This window comes from Neolamprologus multifasciatus, chromosome 10 (assembly GCF_963576455.1).
Source record: "Neolamprologus multifasciatus chromosome 10, fNeoMul1.2, whole genome shotgun sequence".
NCBI lineage: Eukaryota > Metazoa > Chordata > Actinopteri > Cichliformes > Cichlidae > Neolamprologus > Neolamprologus multifasciatus.
The window spans coordinates 20,859,517-20,882,330 of record NC_140448.1 but is presented as its reverse complement, the minus strand read 5'-3'; the positions used below and the strand labels follow the sequence as shown (position 1 = coordinate 20,882,330).

The 22,814-nt window shown below is 37.3% G+C and overlaps 2 protein-coding genes across 6 annotated transcripts in view; one reads left to right on the top strand and one right to left on the bottom strand.

Moving 5' to 3' along the window:
- Positions 1-19,892, top strand: part of LOC146510192 (rho GTPase-activating protein 26-like) — an 88,519-nt gene extending 68,627 nt beyond the window's left edge. For 2 of the 3 annotated variants that reach the window (XM_085175452.1, XM_085175454.1), the window contains exons 22-24: positions 8,691-8,726; positions 8,870-8,980; positions 10,366-19,892. In XM_085175452.1, the coding sequence (XP_085031578.1) occupies positions 8,691-8,726; positions 8,870-8,980; positions 10,366-10,651 (433 nt within the window). In that variant the 3' untranslated portion in view covers positions 10,652-19,892. The remainder of the gene's footprint in view (positions 1-8,690; positions 8,727-8,869; positions 8,981-10,365) is intronic. The other variant, XM_085175453.1, reaches the window with a different exon arrangement.
- LOC146510191 (glucocorticoid receptor-like) overlaps positions 17,947-22,814 on the bottom strand; it is a 68,782-nt gene continuing 63,914 nt past the window's right edge. For all 3 annotated transcript variants that reach the window (XM_085175456.1, XM_085175457.1, XM_085175458.1), the window contains one exon: positions 17,947-22,651. In XM_085175456.1, the coding sequence (XP_085031582.1) occupies positions 22,499-22,651 (153 nt within the window). In that variant the 3' untranslated portion in view covers positions 17,947-22,498. The remainder of the gene's footprint in view (positions 22,652-22,814) is intronic.

The window sequence follows — 22,814 nt, the reverse complement described above, 5'->3', positions numbered from 1 at the left end:
CACTGTGCCACATATTTGTATATCAGTATACATCTCCATTTATGGTTGCCAGGAGCTTAGTGAAGTATACTTTTGACTGGCTGGTTAAATCCCAAAAGATTCTGGTGAAGTTCTGCAGCTGTCTGCTTCTCCCGAATGAATAAAATTTAAAAATAGCTGCTGCATAATCTAGCCAAGCAGGTTTTGATACAATGAAAAAGCATAAATAGTACTTGATATTTGTCATGCTGTGCAAAAGCTGAGTTTTTTTTTCTTTCTTTCATGATCTATTGCAAAGCAGCATGACAAAAGTGGCAAACGTACATCTAGTCATAAACCCCTTTCTTCACTGACGAGAGGGTGACATGCAGCAGATGACATGTCCCATGTGGAGTCGATGCACCTTAAATCCAACTTCTAAAAGATTGTGACTTTGGTTTTTTCAGTGCACTTTTAGTTTAAAACTCAATTTATGGCATTAAAAAGTTGGTATGGTAATAAGTATCTCAGATTTACCTCTCACAGTGTGTTCGCTTGTCAGATTATCTTGTCTGATTGACAGTTTAAGAACTGAAACCAGCTGAGATAAAAATGTTATCACAGGGCTGACTGAACCTGTCTCCTGCTGAAAATAACCATGTTTTTATGTAAGACAAAGGTTGGCCACGCATATGGTCTGACACACAAATGTACAGGAACACAAACAATATCTTCTGTCTGTCATCCTGATATTATTTTATGCTGTTTGTTGTTAACATACACCTAGTTATAAAGACTGCAGGCCCAGTCTGTCACCAATAATTGTTTCTCCTTCTCTTCCACTGATACTGCCACTCATTCTCCTTTATTATCTCCCACGGCTTGGAATTCATTTTTTAATTTAACAGCCTGCTATTGTTCCACCCAGCCTTTGTTTATTAACTTTGTTATTTGTGTGAGTTCTGTGTCAATTTTGCATCTTTAATCTGAACTTTGATTAATGTTAGAAATGAACGGCGATCAGTACTGTAAGGTTTCCTTCATCAAACAACAAAAATACTTTTGGCTGCTGAATACTTGAGTATGGCTGTGGACTGTAACAGAACAGAAACATACCTCTTGCCCTTGTTGATGATGTTGTTCCTGGGATTCACTGGAGCCACTTCCCTAGCTTGGGAGTCACTGCACCTAGTGCTCCTATTACCACTGGGACCACTTGTTAAGTCAAATTGTTGAATGTTGTCATTGTGTATCTTAAATTTGTAAAGTCTTAGTTCAAGCAGTAGACCTCTCCAGCCATTCTGTGCTGGGGGAGGTTTTATTGTAGATACATCTTATCTGAAAGATCTGTTTCTTTTGTTGTAAGCTTCCTGCTTTTATGACCCTTTTGGTGAGCAGGTCACACAAATGCACCCCCATGACACACACACACACAAGTTCTTGCTCACACATACACAAACACACATAGTGCCTTGTCTTAGAACCATTGGGGTTGGGGGGGGGGGGGGGGGGGGTTACGGTGGGAGGTGCTTGTGCTGTGATGTGTATTGTAACTGTCATGTCAATAAAAAGGCTACGAGGGGAGCTGCTCTTTGAAGGATTTGGGCTAGAGACAGGTGAGGTGCATTGCTCCACTGCCTCATTCTGACCAAAGCTCTCCCTCGTTAGCGAGTAAAAGACCGGTTGAAGATGTTCTGTCTTGTTTTCGTTCTTCATGAGGAATAAGTCTCTAAACTAGCGGAGCCTGTGGAAACATAGACTCAACACCACTGTTACCTTCACCCTCCACATCTTCTCTGACCCCTTGGTACTTCTGCAGCTTCCTTCTTCCTGATATTGCTGTCATTCAGAACTGTTACATCTATCACTACGGCCGTCTTCCTCCGTCTGTCTACCACCACTATGTCCGGTTGGATAGCCATCCCCATTTTGTCTCTCTTTATCTGGAAGTCCCACAGGATCTTATCTCGGTCATTTTTCACCACCCTTGGGGCCATCTCCCATTTTGACCTCAGAACTTCCAGGCCATACTCGCCACAGATGTTCCTGTACACTATGCCGGCCACTTGGTTATGGCGTTCCATGTATGCCCTGCCTGCTAGCATCTTGCACCCTGCTGTTATGTGCTGGATTGTCTCAGGGGCATCTTTACACAGCCTGCACCTGAGGTCTTGCCTGATGTGATAGACCCCAGCTCAGAGCTTGTTCCTGTGCTGCCATGATTACTGCCTCTGTGCGGTCTTTCAGTCCAGCTTTGTCCAGCCACTGGTAGGACTTCTGGATGTCAGCCACTTCCTCGGTCTGCTGGTGGTACAGATAGGGGTCTATCTTTCCATGATGGATCCTCCTTATCCTCTACTTTCTTGGGTTTCTGCTGCCTGAGGTATTCACTGAGCACGCGGTCGGTTAGAGCCATCCTTATGATGTATTTGAAGTATTTTCCTGTTTGTTATGGTTATAACTGCTTATGTTTGGCTTAAATGCTATCTTTACTAATCACAATAGATCAATCATTAAAAAGTACAGAGCACCAGCACTTGCAAGATTATTTGGAAACTCATGTTAAGTAACCCCCCCCCCCCCCCCCCCCCAAAAAAAAAAAGCATCATTTTAGCTTTAATACTAATATTACTGAAAGCATTTTTTCCAAACGAAAGCCAATGGCTGTATATAGACAGTATACTCTATATTGTGTGCACAACATAAAACAAAAGATGTATGCCCGTATGCTGTAGTGATACAATTGAAATTTAATGGGCCCCATGCAACTGCTGCTCTGCTTGATGGAGAGAAAGCTAACGGATGAAAAAATGTTTATGCAAACACCTCACAAGCGGGTTTACATAATAACTAATGATACAAAATGTCACAACTTACATTTTTCATCTTTTAATAATTTGAGTGATTTAAAACACATACTTTATATTCCAGGTGTAATAATAAATGTATTTGGGATTTTTTTTATTTTTTAACTGAGCCCTCTAGACACCACATTAGGGTGTCTAGAGAAGTGTTATTCGTGATATGTGAAATGAGGGGAGAAATAAGAATGCACAGCAGGAACAGGTGCTTTAAGAGATACTCTGAAGAATACAGCGGACAGAGAAAAGGGCTTTTTTGGAAAGTCTTTGCTTTATGAGTCACAAGGAAGAAGCATTTAATGACTGTAGTGAACAACCTGTGAGCTATGATAGAGCACCTAATGGTGTATGCAATTATATGTTCAAAGCCTGCTATTCTTATGTTTTTTCCTTTTATCCCCTTATAGTTGTGCTTGGGCAGAACCGTATGTTTGATGTAATTGTTTTTTATACTTTATGTCCCTTTCTGTTTGCACTGTATGTCTCCAAGCATGTTAAAGGTAAATTTGAACTTGCTTAATTTACTTTGCTTTATTTACTTCTGCTTTTTGGTGTATATGCCAAAGGTTACTGCAGGGTACTTGGTTTGAGGTTTGGGTGTCATTTGCTGTCTCCCTGCTTTCCTGCCTACCCATCCTCTGAAAATAAGGCCTTTAAAATTCCTACAATCGAGAAAGAAAAGAAAAAAATGACCAGCATGGAATCAAAACTCTACCAGCTCAGTGTGAACAGACACACATTAGAAGATTTTCGATTTAGCTGTTGAAGGATTTTCAGCCAGAGCGAATACACTACGCCTTGGGGAAAAGAGAGTCTTTCCTAAGCTGCTGGACTGGAGTAGCCAGCAAAGTGTGAAGCACAAACGAGCTGCCAAGGCAAAGATAGATATGTGTACCTGACTCTGATCCCAGCTCGGATCATCATTTCATATTCTCCAAGAGCCACATCACAAATTGGCAGGAAAAACCAGCCTCAGCGACCTCATCATATGTGCAGAGCTACAGAGCAACCGGTTGACATCGTCAGCTCTGTCTGTTCTCCTATTCCCTACTACTATTTGTCAGGTGCTTTTTACAAACCTGCAAACCTTTGACTATGTCTAGAGGCAAACCTAAAAGAGATGTCAGTCTGCAATGCACTGGGGTCTGAGTTGGGTCAAATCTACGAGGTCGACGGTGGCCTGGACCTGATGTGCTAAGGTGAAAATGTAAATGCCAAAAACCTCCTGCTCTGCTCTGCTCTGCTCTTGTCTCTTTGTGAAAGTCAGTGAACTGTTTTGTCTTTATCGTGCTGTTTTTTATTTTTAATGAAAAGAAAGCAAAGCAAAAAAATTATTGTTTACTGGAGATTGATTAGTATAGAGAGAGTGATTGAAAAACACACACTCACGTGCCATCAATGAGAGGAAGAAGAAAAACATCCATTAAGGATTTTTAGACAGGCTGTCATCAAGATAGTCCCTCCTAACAACATAACACCCTTTTACACACATGCAATACCAGATTACATGTGTCTGCTTTGGCTGCTTTTATTGATAAACAGCTTGTTTATATAAATATTTTTTCTCCTTCCTGCTCTCAGATCTACAGATATTACACTGATTACTTCAGACCTCTAATAAGGGATAAATTCATGCCACCATCAGTAAAAATGGACATGTAGTATAAGTAAAAACCAGCCTCTCACTTTTCTCTGCACTACTTTAATCTTCCCTCGCTCTCAGAGCGTACAAGTAATGCTGGGCTCTGTGACAAAAGAAGTAAGTAAAATTTATGATTCTCATTACTAAAATGTTCTCAGAGCTTTTCGCACCCTTGTGTTTTGAGTCCAGACTCAACATTTGCAGGCAATTCTGGGGTCAATCTGATTTATTTGTTAAACTATAAATTCTTGTTTAAGGCTGTAAACTGTATTTGTTGCTCTCACATCTGCAGAGGCAAACACTGCATGGTGGTGTTGTGACTCAGCAGCATGAAATCCACTTTAAAAACAAAAGAAAAAAATCAGGCAGCTGATTCAATGAGTACAGGTCATATTCGTTGCAGAATAAACACGAGATTCACCATGAAATATTCCGATTATTTATAATTGACGATTTAAAATTAAGACAGACTCAAAATGTATCCTTGCATAGTTTTACTGACATAGAAGTTGGTCCCCTCTTGCCGTGTCTATCACAGTGATCTGTGATTAGTGACAGTTAAAGGGTGCTGTCCACACTGATTGATTTTTTTTTTTAATGTTGATTTATCTCTGAGTGGAGAATAAAGTAGAAAAGGGTGGATCAGTTACTGTGACTCTACTGATCCTGATAAAGCCACGGTGATAATATCAAAGTGCCTTTTTGAGCTTATTTAAACCAAATGATCTCACTTCCTGTCCTGTTACTAGTTTATTTACCAGAGTTCAGATTTAACATCAAGTTGAAATAGTTTGACTTTCTAATAATTTATTTTCTAAAGTAAATTAACAAGTTAGAAGTTAGAAGTTGCGAGATTGATCTTCCAACTCATACTTCTCTCACTCTGGAGTTGCCAAATACTGATGGTGTAAGAAAAGCTCCAAAATAATTATGGAGGGGGTGAAACTGTTTCTAGATGTTTCTAAGGTCAACAAAGATATATGTATCACTTATCATCTTTGATTTTGTGTTTGTCTTGTTCTGTGTGCACTGAGTTACTGATCTAAAAGCTATTTTACTGATGCTTTTATTGTAGTGTCCCTAAAACATCCATCCATCCATCTATCCATCCTCAGCTTATTCAGTTTCCCTGGACAGCTTGCCAGTCTGTCACAGGGTCCCTGAAACAAATCATCACAAAACTAACTTTTATATATAGCTACATCACCATAGCAACCATATGTTACATCATCAGAAACAGGGAAAGGCTGTTATAATATAGAATAGAGCCGATTATGAATCTGTTGACGCTGTGCAGAGAGGGAGATAAGAGGAAAAAAATAATAATCCTCTGACTCACCAATGTGATGTTATATAAAATGAATGAGAAGATTGATCTGACACTGGAAGAAAAAGAGTACAGTCTGCTTTTGCTAGGCAGGTGCAGATTGTTAAAATAAAATAATAAAGAAGCCATATCTTTACAGCAGCCCATTTATTAGAGTTTCTCTCTTTTTACCATTTTTAGTGGAAGGATATATAGAATTTTTCACCTCACTGTTCATTCAAATTACTACTTCTTTTTGGTATGGTAAAAAAAATCTTCATAGAATTTAAAATTACCTCTCAAAGTATTTCACAAATAGAAACTTCTACTCAGATTTCCTGTACTTTCTGGCTACCTTTTGAATCCACTATAACATATCAAATGCTACTATGTTGGCACTGTTGGCTATAATATGTCCTTTTAACTCCATTCTTCTAATAAATTGTCACTGATTATGGGGGCAAATTGAGTATTTTAAAGGCCAGTTAAATGTGTTCACTTGTTGGATTCCTGGTGATTGAAGCAATCAGAAGTAGCTCAAGAATCAGTTTGAAATCTTTTTAAACAATTGAGGCAAATTGCTTGTGCTATTAAGAATAAGTATAAGAAGACCTGCAAATAAGACTCCCAGGAAAAATTCATTTTAGAAATAGGTGTATAAATATACCACTTTTTTTAGTATTTAGCTTTTATGAGTAATACAAGTAAGAAGAAGCAAAGGCTTCCAAAAGAAAGCCCAAAATAAACATTGACGTAGGGGATGATGCACAGCAGCATGGCTGTGTTTTCAGTGCTGTGAATGCACAACAGTGGGTGTTCTGGTTCTTTGTGACTCTGCTGGCTTAATTTACATGCCAGTTTTCTGTGATGCATTTACGTTTTAATCTCTGAAACAATCTGGTGTTGCCTTTTATGTAATCTTTGTGTGTTAAAAGTGTCAGTTCATCTGCATCCTGCATCATTGGATTAGAAAGACTGAATGAAAAATCTTTTGGGGAAGACCAGTGTTGGTCAAGTTCCTTTATTATTATTTCTCTAAGAAAGTTATCCCATTACTTTTCTGAGGTAAATAGTTACTTTATTACTTAGTGACTTTTTAAAAACAAAACATAACATAAACTTATTACGCTGTTCCTCTGTCTCTCTTGCTGCATTGAGCATGTGTATGACAAAATAATTTCCCTCGGGTAAATAAAAAAAACAAAGTTCTAAAAAAAAAAAAAGTTTTTCTTATTCTTATTATTCTTAAATACGCAACCTGAATGTGTTATAAATTAATATATCTTTCAGCCCAATTCTTCTTTTTTTTTCTGCATTATCCATCATATAAAATTGAATCAAATGAGAAAGTCTCTTTTTAAAGCTTGTTTTAGTTTGAATCTTTTAACTTTATGCACTTCGCATCAAGCAAAAATTAAATTATACGCAACAGTCTTTGACTTGAAGAAATTTGTTTAACATTTTAACCTATTCTCTGCATATTTCAGCATATGAACTAAAACAATGTTTTGTGTTTACACTCAAATAGATGCAAGTACTTGCAAGATGGAAAGATTTAGCGGCACTAAGTACAGTTGTTCTTAAATCTATTTTTACCTGTTTAGCAAGAGTGGGGCATGTGGAGGTTTGCCCAGTGCCACAGCAGTCATGTCAGTGGAGGGATCCGGGGGTTTCTCTGTGAATTTCACATTCCCATGGCAGCGTGCTAGGTGCTTGCTCAGATTTGAAGTTTAATTTTTCGCTGTAGGAAAAGTTTTTTTTCCCACGGACAGTGTACAGCAGATGCTAATGTTTTTGTCACTTTTTTACAGAATCGACCTCAAAGTAAAGTCCGTACTTCGAGCTTTAAACGCTGCATGGTTGTACTCTCCTTCACAATCCATATTATCCATTGTTGATCTACACACGTCTGTTGCTGCCACGGACGCTGCACGCTTATTCGTCATTATCACGAGACACTCCCACAAACATCACAAACAAAATCACGGTTTAGTAATGCGGTAACGTAGCGTGCTTATGGGAAAGTAACAGTAATCTAATTACTTTTTTGCCATAGTAATCCCTTACTTTACTTAAAAAGTAATCAGATTACAGTAACACACATTTTAACACGCTACTGCCCATCTCTGGTGAAGACATGGATCTTGCTGAGAAAGTTGAAATACATTTAACATCACCATATTGACCAAAACTGCATCTATGACTATTCTCTTACAAAGAGTATCACTACAACTGATTCTTGGATCAGTCCTTTGTAGTGATTTTTTTTTTTTATATCCCTCACCCCACCTAATTAAAGTCTTGATGTTTTTTTTTTGTTACATGTAAGGATAAATATCTTGTTTATCCTCCTATGTCTTTGCATTTAACCCATCCTAATTATTAGGGGCAGTGGGAATCAACTATGCAGCACCCAGGAGACAACTACAAATGCACACCAATTCCTTGGTCAAGGGCAGCATGAGTGGAAAATTAAACCTGTGCAACCACAGGGAGAACATCCACACTCTGACCTCTACCCACTGTGTTTACAGACCGCAAGATTCAACTGGGACTGTGTTCGGACTTCACCAAGGGAAAATTCAAAGAGCCTCCATATTAGCCTCCATTATTCTTGTTGTTTTAGTTGAACAAGAAGCACATTACACTTTTACAGAATTTCTCCTGGTATGGTTTGGCTTTTGGATTCACTATTTTAGCCAAGCGAGATTGGAGGGCTACTTTGCTGACTTGTCATTCATTCCTCATGTAGTGGAAAACTTTCATGTAGAACTGTGGACATCACTGTCTCTCAATTTATAATGTACAAATTCATTCCACAATGTATTTTCTCAAGTCCAGAAACACTTCTGTGTGTAATAAAATGCACTGATAACGACTGATTGATTCACTTTGTCTTCTTTTCTTGTGTGTGTGTTTCCAGGCTGAACCCGAAGCCTCGCGCCAGCATACCAACAAGGTACATTGAAAACTGCTTTAAAGTCACACTTGCCACTTGTCACACCTAATTTCCAGTACTTTAGGGTATAAACATGAGGTGTTATTTATCCTGTTTTTATCCAATTCTATCAACATGTCATTCTCTGTAAATTTGTCCTTCAGTGCAACGTCTTCCAGTCCCACTTCACCACGTTCGCCCTCCTGGCCGATGTTCTCAGCCCCTTCCAGTCCACAGCCAATATCTTCTGCCTCCAGTGACTCCTCCCCTGTCAGGTTAGTGCACAGTATTTATGAAATGACATGATGCTGACTTGCCAGCAATCAGAATGAAACTGCAAACTGTGCTCATTCTAAGAAACCTTAAACTGCAAAAGTCTAGGACTGCATGAAAGTATAAAAGATGGAACTTTTGAAAGATGACAGCAGTTGTCATCACTTATTATTCAGAAAAATATATTTATACAAAATTGTAATATTTGCCCAACTAGTTAAAAAACCTTATCTGAAAGCTTATGGATCTCCATTATTGTAGTTTATTTGATCAACACACTTCCAGCCAGCAGAGCTCAAGAAGCACTGGTGCAGTGGATGTGACTGACCTCTCCTCTTCCCCATGAAACGAGAGAGCTTAAGAGCTAACTCGTCCCTCGGGGTATCACTGCAGTATCTCAAATCAAGGACACGTCAAGCAGCAGTCATTCTAATATGAGCCTCTCTATTGAAACGGCAATAAAAATACGCCTTAATTTGATGCAGTTATTCATCTGAACCTTGGTAGATATATAGTGTCTGTCACTACAGTTCATTTCAGTGCTTAACATTTTAAGCCTTAAGTGTCCTGGTGCTGTTTTAGAAGCTGATAACAACTAGTATTCTTTTCAAGTGCTTTGCACCCTCAAAATATCAGGTCTTTAAAGCTGTGACCTCTAAATGACTCAGTAGGAGATGGTAGACAGATATAACAATAAATTATATCTGAATGAAAAGGTAAAGTTTACAAGGCAGAAAGAAATGACAAGCTAGAACTTTAAAGACATACAACACCATGGAATATTACAGTGTTGAAATAAAACCATGTCCAGAGTGTCAAATAATTAAGTAAACATATGCAAACACATCCTCATGTGCAGTTAACACTGACGTACAGCTTATTTTTAAAGACTAATTCAGAGTCATGTCACACAATAAGCAGGTAATGAGCGTATTATTTACCAAACAGAAACGCTGTGGTGGGTTCATCCCTGTCCAGTTTCATATCAAAGACCTGGTTCAGGTTTGAACATGTACAGATCATTTTTTTGTCATTCCTGATATAGAACAAAAAGCTTCATTATCTTTATCTTCAGATCCTCCACACAAGCAAAAGGATAGGGTAGTTCTCACAAGCACTGGGTGCTCCCCCTCAGCAGAGGCCTGTTTCCACAGAGGATCAACTGTAGGGCTGTTAATCCTCTGCTAAGTGTTGCTTTGCATGATGTATAGTCATGCACTAATATTTTATACCTACTCTAAAATCAGGAAAAGTCCATGTGTGAATTTAACCATCTGATACTTAATAAACAGATCATATAAAGTGAGCAACCTGCCATTTGTGTTAAATTGAGGTACTACTTTGGTGTCTGATTACTGGCTCAGTGTAACTCTCTTTTTATTTCCAGTTTCACGGGCAGAAAAGCTCGAGCTCTGTACGCCTGCAAGGCAGAGCACGACTCTGAGCTGTCCTTCATTGCTGGGACCATCTTTGAGAATGGTGAGTCACAATCTGGACTTGCCAGCAGAAAGGAAAAAGGAAAGAATGTGGGTTGGCGTATAGAAACTATTTGTTGTCAAAACAAAAATCCAGACTTGGGAATTTGCTTGGCCTTGGTGCTGAGGCTTTCAAAAATCCTCGACGTTTATCCAAATAGTCAGCCGTCCAAAAAATTATATATGATAGGCTTATAGCACCACTTTCCCTTGACTAGAACTTCTGGAACTTCTTCTTTATGATATGAAGCGAATATGAAGGAGCATAGAGGAATGTACACTGCTAATTCCAGAGACTGAATCCACAGAACATTTGTTTAACATATTTTATCTGGCATCTGGCAATAAAATGTGCTGAGACTTTAGAATCTGGCAAGCAGACAAGCTGCTAAAGCAATACACTGGACTGCATATGTAGCAAACAGCAAAGACATATATACTATATATATGAAAGTTACCCAAAGACATACAAACCATGATAAAGGGAAATGTTAAACATTTTCCCCTTTCTTTACTTTCCTATTTACCCACCTTACCAAGGGAAAATAATGGTTGGACACTGCTGCGTAACTAAAATTATTGTCTGTGCAATGATCTAGTGTTCTCGTTTCCTTTGAAATGGGTCCTTTGAAGACGGACACCAGGTCTGTGAGCACTCGCTGTCAATTTCTGTCTTCAAAGCACTTTGGTGTGTCAAGTGGGCAGTAAGCTAGAGTTGGTGTGCTGTCAGTTTTTGATTGAATGCAGGCGGCAATTTACTGATGAAACAATGAACTTTAACTGCTTACATTTAGAGTTTAGCAAGAACTTCATTAATTTGAAAGGAAATTCTGTAATTTTCCTGGCAACTTACAGCCAAATGATGTAGAAAACTTTGCTTTTATAAGAAAATATAGGCAGAATAAAACTAGCTGACAACCAGCTGAGTCTAGTCCCCCATTTCAAAGAGACACAGTGTAGATAAATTATTACCTTCACTCAAAAAAAATGATTCTTCACCCTCAGTAACCATGAAGCAATAATTTTACGTAAAATCTAACAGAAGTATATAAAAACAAAGGTTTATTCATTCAAATAATTCATTATTAAAGGAAAAGTGCTCGGTATAAACTTAATATATACCACTGGAGTAATTTTAATTTAACTAGACACTGATAAATTTAACATTTTACATTTGTATGTATGTAATAAAATTACGTGGAAAATTTAGATGTAATTAAATGAGTTAAAGTCGGCATTTTGAGCATGAATATTTATAAGTCTTGCAATCAAAATAGTTGCTGCAGCTACTTGTAAACAGTCGCCGAATATGAAAAAATTCAATGCAATCACTGGGTAACTACTGATTTTTCCCAACTGGAATGAAGGCTGCAATCCATTTTTTATTCTACTGTGAATGAGCCATTAGGACTCTGATTATATAATCTCAGTTTCTTTGTGCAGATCTGGGCTTCATTACCCGAGATCAGCCAAATTTAAGAACAATAACTATACTGGGTCTTCTGCTTTGCTGGCTATTATAATTATAGTTGGCCTGAGTAAAGTTTCCTTGTAGACATATACTCCATGTTGGTGGGATGTAGTTTCAAACCCAAACCAAAATAGAATTAACTGCATAAAGACTATTTAGACATATGTAATGCAGACTCATGTTATCTGAGCCCTTTGGGTCAAAATGTGTCCTTGGGGACATCCAATCCTTAACGTGGTATCTCAACAATGCAGTCTGCTCACGGCTGGCGAAGGATGAAGCATCCCAGCTGTCCACACGGAGCTCATAATACAACCTCTTAGTGCTTTCTTGACATTTACAAGAATAAAGCAACGGTATAATATTCATTCTACAGGTTTGCTGAATTTAGCATTTTCCCCCTACATAAATAGTAAGAATCAAATACGTGCAAAGGCTTACATGGTTTCATTTTTCTGTCTTTGATGGATATGTGGTGCGCAGCTTGGTGCAAATTAGATTCCTGGTGTGAACAAATCTGGTGAACACACAATCTAACCCTATAGCAATGTTGCACTTTCGTATTTATAGGATGTTTAACCACCACAGCAACCCCAAACTAATCTAATTATGTTTCCAATTTAAAACTGCACTGCACTTTTACCAAGCTGTTGGAACAAACCATCAAAAGTGGTATGTTTGAGTTAACAATTTCATTCCTGCATGAATGATTTCACAAGAATGAACTTACATGTTTGTAGGTTTCCTGTTGCAGGACGCGTGTCTGACGTTTCGGGCTCATACTGTGTTTCATGCTCACAAGTAAACAACAGCCAATCTGTGATGCCAGAGATATCCTCTCCAAAATATTTAGACCTTAAACACTCGATGGGGAACATGTGGAAGTGTTAACCATCATCTTAAGCCTGCTTCTCCACCCTCTCACCCTCAGTATGCATAGTGTCTTCACATGTTTATGAACATTTCAGTTCTATGTCAATGCATTTCAACAATATCCATGTTTTCCCCCTTCTGTCTAGTTCATACTTCCAGGGAGCCTGGCTGGTTGGAAGGGACTCTTGATGGGCGAACAGGACTGATACCAGAGAACTATGTTGAGTTTGTATAATTTAACGGCATACATGAACTGGAAGATTGTGGATGGGAGTAGACCAAACTGGATTTTAATGAACTATATTTAACTTCAGAAAACTAAACAGATTGAGGATACAGGCTCAATCACTTCAATTGTACTGGACGGACCAACGCAGATAAGGTGACTTTTTGTTTTGATCAGACTGGAAACTGAAACTGGACCAACCAGAACCATAGCCAATAGATATGACACAAAAACAAAGCATACCGAAGTGGGGAGAGAACCCTGAATTGCACTGGGGAATGAAAATATATATAAAAAGACGAGACTGATTTTATTTGATTAGTGTGCGTGGCTTTTAGTCTTGGTGAAGACTATATGGGAACAAACCCAAATTTGTGTGTGTGTGAGCGAAAGAGAGAGAGAACAATGGGAGGAAGTTAGACAAACTTGTATAAATGATTTGATATTTTTCAGCTGCAATTTGTGTGAGTTTTTTGCTTTTATATTTTGAACTGCACTGTCCCTCACCCCAACCACCTTTTCCACACACTCCTTTCTTTGGTTAGGTATAAATAGGCAACTCTTTCTGCAGAGATGTTGACAGGACATATTAACTTTGGACTTTACCTATTGTAGAATTGATTAGTAATGCCAAATGGGACAGTTAAGCTTTAAAAGTTGACTTAAATGATTGAGTTTGGCTTTATGGCTGTAAATGTGTGAGCACTTATTGCCTGGGACAAGACTCAACCTGGCTAATATTTCAGAGCTCCAGTTAAGCATCAGGAGTCCCCGGGCAGGTCAGCACAGGATGAGGTTTCTTTGGAACTAGTTCGCTCAAAGGTCAGCTATGGGTTTCTCTTTTATATTTTTTCCCCTGCAGAGCCCTCGCATAAAATGCGAAAAATTTCAAATAATCCCCACAAGCCGATCAGCAATTTAAAATGCAACAAAGGCAGAACAGCTGATTCCTGTCAGTTAAAACAAGCCCAGCTGTGAGGCATCACGCTGTATGGAGGCATGTATGCACCATTTCAGTCCATTCAGGAAGATTGAATGAACTTGGGAAAAATGTGTTTATTTATATTATTTTCTTTTAGTTTTAGCCATTATGCAGATTGAGTTACTTGGTTATCTTGGATGCTTAAATCTTGACAGCATGGCATGACTGAAAAATTGAAATAATTTTGAAAGTCAAGGTATCACACAGTCTTTGTTGCTCCATGCCCTTTATACCTCATCGCTTTACTTTATATTTCAAAAAAGATGTAAAGTTAAGCATCCCTCAAGAGTTGAACATTCATAGTTTCTTCTTTACGCCTAATTTTACCAGGGCTTTCCTGTGTAGGAAACAAGATTACATGATTATCTAATTTAACCATGGTTGACCTATTTGAGTTATTCTTTGATCAAAAATTTACTGCCCAGCCTGTAATTTGTAAATACATTCAATTCAGATACTTGAAGGGGGAAAAGGTTATAGATTTTTCAGAATTGTTTTTACTTGTGTATAAAAGCTGGTCAGCTTTGTGGCTCCAATGAATGTTGCCATTTTCTTGCTCATTCCTTGAACCACTTGTTAAGAAAAGTTTGTTTTCTTTTTCCCCCCACTTTATCCTGTATCCAGTTTATAAATTCAACAGAAAAATCAAATGGGAGAGTAAAAAAAGCTTAAATGTGAAATAAGACTACTTTATTCAAATTGAAATTTTTTATTTATGAGATTACTTAAAGGCTAAATCCTGCACGGCATTCTTTTTGGGGTGTTTTCTTGACTTTGTAAATAAATACACAGTATTTGATAAGGTATACTTTTTTCATTATGAAATTTTATATTTTGTATTTTTAGCATACTAATTTAATTCCTTAATTCCATCTTTGTTGCCCTGATTTTTTGTATCATTTAAATCCTGCAGCCTTAAATATTCTTTCGAATGTTTTTGTGAAAAATGTGCAGAATTAAAGACAAATTTTGAACAGCTGTAGCTTTAAGTTTTCTTTCTAGTTTCCAATCCTGATTCTGAATTTTCTTTTCTGGTTTATTATTAATAATGTATAATTATTCATCCTGTAATCCGTACTTTATATTTAAAAAATGATGCATAAAAACAGCTATTATCGTTTTATCCTTTTTATTCATTTTTATTTTTATTTTATTTTTGTTTAATACGGTTTATTTTCAGTTAGTTTCCAGAGTGGAGTTGTACGTTTAAGTTGAGTTTTTATTGTTTGAATTTTTTTTTTTTTTTAAATAAGTTTAAATGTTAGATTTAGGCTTTTAACGTATTACTGTATAGAGAGCATACAGAGGCAAGACTTGAGAAAATCAGCATAGGTATAGCAATAAAAGCGCATAACCTTTTGAAGGCAATGTAGACATCCATAGTCTCAATAATCATGTCCATTGATGACTCATCAGGCAAGCTGTAATAACATTTTTACCAAACTAAAAAATATAAAAACTAAAGATATTTCTGTAATATTTTTGTTTTAGGTTGTTTTTAAAGTTAACAAAATAGATTTGTTTTAGTTGACTAGAACAACTTTGATGCGCTACACTAGAATTTGAGTGGATTGGCTCATAGGTAAGCAGAACTATTCTCTCTTGCTAAACAGCACTTTGACACAAGGTTATGCCATCAGTCAGCTGCACTGGACTTCATATTAAGTCACGTTTTTACAGTTTGGATTCCTTTTAACTAAATGTTTAGTGATGTTTATTTAAATTTAGAATCTACTTGTGGTGAGTCATAACTTGCAGCTAAGACGACATGAAAATGTAAGCTTTAAGTTTCAAGCACTCGTGACTGCAGGCTAATTCATTAGCACTTATTAGTTAATTTATAAATGCATTTACATGCTTTCTCATAAAAGACAAAGAGACTGATACCAGTGCATTACGTATGGGGCTAGCATCAGGAGGCAAATAGCTTAGCATAATAGCTATATGACACAGGAAGGATACAGCTGGGCTCTTTTCATATTTAAGAACATAATACAACCCAGTCCATACATAAAAATCAGATTTCTTGCACACATGCTCTAAATGTACACTATATTGCCAAAAGTACTCACTCACCCATCACAATTATTGAACTCAGGTGTTCCAATATCTCCCATGGCCACAGGTGTACAAAATCCAGCCGGTATGCAGACTGCTTCTGGAAACATTTCTGAAAAAATGGGTCGCTCTCAAGAGCTCAGTGACTTCCAGCGTGGTACTGTGAAGGGATGCCACCTGTGGATTATGGTGTGGGGGCAGTGAAAGGGACTCTTAACGCTTCAGCAAACCAAGACATTTTGAACAACTTCATGTTCTCCACTTTGTGGGAACAGTTTGGGGATTAGGGTGACCCCTTCCTGTTCCAACACAGCTGCACACCAGTGCACAAAGCAAGGTCCATAAAGACATGGATGAGTAAATTTGGTGTGGAAGAACCTGACTGGCCTGCACAGAGTCCTGACCTCAACCTGACAGAACACCTTGGGGACGAATTAGTGCGGAGACTGCGAGTCAGGACTTCTCGGTAAAAAATAAAACGCACTCCTAAACCATGTGGAAAACCTTCCCAAAGGACTTGAAGATGTTATTGCTGCAAAGCTTGAGCCAACGTCATATTAAATCGTGAGGATTAAAAAAGTCACTCCAGGTCAGAGTTGTGTAAAAGTAGATGAGCAAAAACTTTTGGGAATATAGTTTACTTGTATGTTTGGGCTTGTTTCTTTTTTTTCTACAAAGAGGTCTGTGCACCTTGTTAGAGCTACGCCATGAAGAATTAAGGTAAATTTAGAAGACAAAAGGGGATCCAGCCTGGAACTAGCAAGGTGTGTCTAATGAAATTACCAGTTTTGCGCCTTTGGACATACCATATATTAAAAACATGTAATAATAATAACAATAATAGTTAAAATAACAATAGTAAATAACTTTTTTTTTCACAATTTAAAAAATAGTAGTGCAAGTTTATATTAATTTCTATAGTTACTTTATACAACTATGCAAGTTTAAACTTCTCCACTAATATTAGGCACAGAAGCCACACTTCATATTCAGGGAATTTTATTGTGAAAGGAAGGAATGGGACGACTTCATTCTGCACATTCATAGAACACAATACACTACACATAAATGTGTGTGTGTGTGTGTTTAATTTAATTAGTTACATAACTTTAAAAAGAAGGAAAAATGTGAAATGAACAAAATAAAACTAAAATATAACTGTTTCTTTAATTTTGAAAAAGATAACTCATAAAAATGAACTAATAGCTAAAATATTATTTTTAGTAGTTCTGTAAAAGTCAGGCTAAACATTTTTAACATTATGTATGTCTGATAATATATACAAATTAGCAAGATAAAGTGTGGCCTCAACACAAAGTCTGTTTCCATGTTTGTGTTTTACATGATCAGGAATTGAGCAACCAAAATTGGCACATTGTCCCCCTGAAGGGTCTTATTTATCTATCACATTTTAAGGCTAGTCATGTTGCCAAGCAACCACCATCCAATGGACTAAAATAAACCCTTTGCAATGTTTATGCACCTGGAATAGCTTATAAAAGCATTGTATAATTTTATTTTCATGGCAGAAGTATCTAACTCATAACTTCAAACTTTCATTATGCGTGATATATTACTATGCCATCGGCTTGGCTAGCAACCACTTAACAACAGACTAAAACCTCAGACTTAACAATATCATGGGCATGTACTGGTAACGTAAAAATGTCAGATAATAATGGTTCAATAAATTTAATCCAACACATAAAAGGAATCTGTGGCAGTGAAAGGACATATGCATGTTTTCACGTGTATGTTTATCAAATCATGTTTCCAGTACATGATTCCAGATTGGGCAGTGAGACCTGTTTTGATATATCAAAAGGAAGCTTATTTTCCTTAACTCTGTTCCAAGTCAAAAAAATGAAATCCATGTAGCTGAGTGTTGAAAAACAGGAGACTTTATTGTGTAAGATGCTTTTAACTAAAGAGCAATCAGTTCTTCCAAATTTCCACTCTCGATGTCAAACCCAATGTCAGAGAACGACACATAACTTAATTCAACATTTAATCAAATAGGTGAAACTATTGACACCGACTACAGGAAGTGTAATACAGAAGTAATACAAACTACTGTTTTTTTAATGGTTTGTATTTTTTTTAAAACATTGGATTACATTTACATAACTGAAATACGAAGAAAACAGACTTTAGTGAAAGCCATAGCCATATATACCAGTGAAACATGATCTGCCCTTAATCTTTAAAGATAACATTTGCATGTATTTTATACAAAATAGATTATATCAAACAATATCAGGGTAGTGCAATTCTGTCAGGCTCTGGTAAATTTTACTTTCATATGGAGAGTCAACATTTTAAATTTTCTTTTTAAAGTGACCAGTAAATCCTCACAGAACAATACATGGGGTCCAAAGCCACGACCTTTACAAAAGACATCTTTAAAATAAAACAAGAAGTACTACAAGTTGGATAGTAAGTGCTACTCAAAATGTAACTTGAATACTTCTTTTGTTAATTTTTGTTTTCTCCTCTGCTTTGGTCACTCTTATATAAATCTCCACCAGTCTTTCTCTGTCCCTCTCCCTCATTTCCTTATCTTCAAAAACACAGTGAGCTTTCATGTAGACTTTTTCATGGACTCGTAGAATTTACATTTACTTCACAAGACAAACATGTTCAACACTTCCTTATGGATTTAACACATCTACCTTTATCAAACACAAACCAACAAACAGAAAAATATTTACTTTCTTGACTCATTCAATGTACAAAAACGACTGAGCAAAATTAGTCATATCAAAGAGGATCAAGCCGATGTAATCAAAATCACAGAAAATATCATTTTTACAATAGATCAATCTCTAAAAGCATCGATATATGTTAAGGGTTTATCTATTTCCTGATGTGAAATCTTATTTCTATGGCTCTCTGGCTCCCTTTCGCAAGGCCTTTAATCGAGCATGAAGGTGAAATGCAAAAATGTTTTGTAGTCTTAGATGATGTTTACATTGCACTAGATATGCCAGCATTGCTATATGTGCCTATAGCCATTCAGAAATAAGCGATATGGTTACATCTACATGTTAAAGCTGGTTTTCTGAAGCACCACCACCTTGGAACAACTGTAATACCATCTCCAAGTTATCCAAACAAATAGTTTAGTCAGATTTTCTCTAGAATAATCAACACACAGTGATGCGAGCAGCAACAAGCCCATGTTTTTTACAGCACAAGGACACACAGCACAGTTAGAAGGTGGTGCTGAAAGCCTGCACTGTCAATGAAACAACCCTGAAGCGAGTGACCACCCCTAAAAGAAAAAAAAAAGAAGAAAAAAAAGATGGCTCTTATTCAGCAGTGGCTTGTATGCTTCCAGTGCCCACTGTGCTGTTAGCCGTAACTAACATACAAATGACCAGTCTCTATGGCAACCTGCTTACCTGGTCTCTGCTAATTGGCATTCAGAGTTATGTGCAGCAGAGGGGTGAGTACTGTTCAGAGTAAACAGCTGAAAATCTGTACAGTTGAAATTTAGGCAGAGAGGCCTGACAGTCATAAGACACATACGGAGGAAAGTAACTGTACTCTACAGGAGGTGGTGAAGGGCATTTTGTTTTAACACTTCCAGCAGAAGCCAGAAGCCATACAACTGCACTGCATTTTGCTTTGGCCATCACACAAGCTGGTATGGATTTTCACATTACCAATGTATTTTGAAAATTCAAAAATACAATTTTTTTGTTGATCACAAAAAGGTTTATCGTACAATGGGCTAAATGATAACAATCAGTACTTTAAGCTGGTGTAGGTGTGACACTGAACAATCCTTTTTTTTTTTTTTGTAATTTTTTTTTTTGTAAATAAATGAGCACCCTGAAGCAAAGTTACAACAACCACTTAATGTCAGATCAGAAGTACTCTTTCACATCTCCAGAAAAGAAAAAACCCAAAACAAAAACGGGTATTTCCATTACATTAGGAACAAGTAGAGCACATCCATGTGAAGTAATCACTCACTTCCTGAGGTTGGATTCACAAATCAATAGACCAACGTTTTGAGCTTTAGAGGGGAAATGTTTTTAAAACATAGGTTTTATCAATTATGGGTATCCATTTTCACGTCCAGTATACAAAATAAATATTTTATTTTAAACAAATATTTTTTTATTTTCACAATGTTGGCACAGCAGCTCCATATAATAAGTCCTGATTTTGCAAGTACATTCAGATAATGGTAATTAAAGGGAAATATTAAATCAAAATGGTATCTTGAAGGAAACCATCAATGTTATGCCTTAATTTCCTATCATGAGTGCTATGTTGCTACCATTTTTGAGTCAGTTAAACCTTTTACTTTGAAAAATGAAAAAATGACAACAATCCTAACGGTAGTACCTTTTGGGGTCTGACATATTGACGTTTTTTCTATTGTTTTATGACCTCACACAAATTTTTGAAGAGCAGACAAGGAATACGAACTAGCAAGTTACTCCTACAGTTATATTTGGTTAAAGCTGCATTATATGGACAAAAGGTAATTTCCGTCCCATTTCCTTAGGCACACAAAATCAAGCACCTAGCCACGCAAAATGCTTTTAAAAACATTTGTGAAACGAATGAGGGTGGTGTTATAATAGCTGCAAGTGACTGTTGCAACATATCAGTTCGTGAAATTTCTTCCCTCCTAGATATTCCATCATCAACCGTAAGTGGCTTTATTGCAGAGTGGATGTGTTTAAGAACCAAAGTAACTCAACCATTAAGTGACATACCACGTTAAGTTACAGAACGGGGTCACGGAGCACTGTAGCATGTAAAAGTCGCTCTGCTGACTGCAGAGTTCCCAACCCACCTCTGGTATTAACATCAGCACAAAAGCTGTGAACCAGGAGCTTCATGGCATGGGTTTCCACAGCTGAAAAGCTCCTGTACAGTAAGTGTAATGTGTATGCGGCCCAGTACTTTTGTCCATATAGTGCATTTACTAAACTACCAACCTCAGTCTGAATGCAGCTGGAAACATAAAGGACGGTTTAACTTCAAGCCCGATTTAATTGACTCATTATGTCACTTTTCAAACAGACAGCAGGCCCTTCGATACTTCGGATGGCTTTTTCAAATGCATTTTGGTTATAAAACACTTTTTTTTCCAAATGCAATTAAAGCATTAAAAAAACTTTTTAAAGATAGAAATCCTAAAATTTAAGTCAGTCTGCTCCCAAGTAGTACAAAACATTTAATGTGTCTTTAATTTGAATTTTAGCAGTACCCATTTAGATCAAAGCAGGCTGAAGCTTAAGCGAGAAAAAAAGCTATTTGTAGGTGCATCCATTGTATATGCTGGGTAAACTTTTAACAGAATTTAATGCTGACTGGGAGAGGCAGCAAATTTATCTAATATACTTCACATGGATAATAAAAGACCAAAAAAATTATTTTGGGACCTTTTTTTTTTTTTTGCAAAGTGATAAAACTGAACATTTAACATTACTTATCTGTACCATAGGCTGTGTTCCTACATGGAGAACAGGAGATAAGAACAAAAGGGAGAGTTTTCCACATCAAGAACACTGAAATGGCAGCTTGGAAATAGAAAACAGAAATTACAACGCGGAAATAGAGAAACGGACAAATCATGTGGAAAGATGTCGACATCAACTTCTAATGCAAAAAAACCTACAGCTTATAGTGGATGGCTATGAAGAGCGTAAAAACTAAAAGGCACTGGTTTTTCCCTCAGGTACATCCTGTGTAAACATTTGGCTGAGTGAGTGTGTGCGTGTGTGTGTCTTGCTTCTGTATGTGACTTGAATTGTCTGCCTGCATAAAATAAATAGAGAATATGTCTCTAGCTGATTTCTTTTCTCAGTGGTCTTGTGTAGAATTGTGATTTGAATAATTTCTGAAGTGATAAGTAATTCACAGCGGGAGGAACACTAGGCTTGAACTGCTAATCCTAATCCTTTCAAGTTGCAAAGTATACCAGGTGTAATGCTCTTGGAGGAAAAGGTGTTTGTACTGTATATGTTAGCTTCTCTGTGAAAACTGCAGTAAAATACTAGAGGTTTGAATTAACATGAGGCACATAGCCATTGTAAGAAAGCATTAAAAATACAAGCACAGGGCTACGGGTGTAGAGTAGGTGAGGGAGGACTGAAAAAAAAATTGCCCAAAATGCATCCACCCCAAGAGATATTCAGAGTCCAACTAAGAGGAAGGGCTATAGGTCGGTGATAGGATACTATGGCAGGACTAGGACTGGGATGGGGGCTTGAGGCCACAGGTATTGTGCTCCAAGATTAGGCTGAATGGCTGAGCCCCGAAGGGGTGTGGCAGAATTTCTAGAAGGCCCAGGAAAAACTGAGAAACTGAATCAGAGCGATGAGGGAGGCAGGAAATGCAAGCTAGGGGCCCCTGGAGAGGTATATGTGCAGGGCAGGATTTAAGGCATTGATTCACAATTTAAGGCAGTCATTTCTGATGAAACAGCAGAGCTTTGACGTTTCCATCTTTGAATTTTGGTATCTGGTTGGAAATGATCTCTGCCAGCATCTCTGGAAATTCCACACTGAGGGTTTTATTCACAAAGGTGTAGAAACAGATCTGGAGAAGACCCTCGACCATCTGGTTAAGACACAAAGAGGTTAGTAAGAGTTGTTTACTCACTTTACTTAAAAGGATTGCCCTTAAAGTGGAGTAGGTTCTAAATGCAAGATCTTTACGTCTGCAACAAGTTTTTACAGAGAGGCAGAAGGGGAGAGTGCTAAAAACTAACTTGATTGAAACT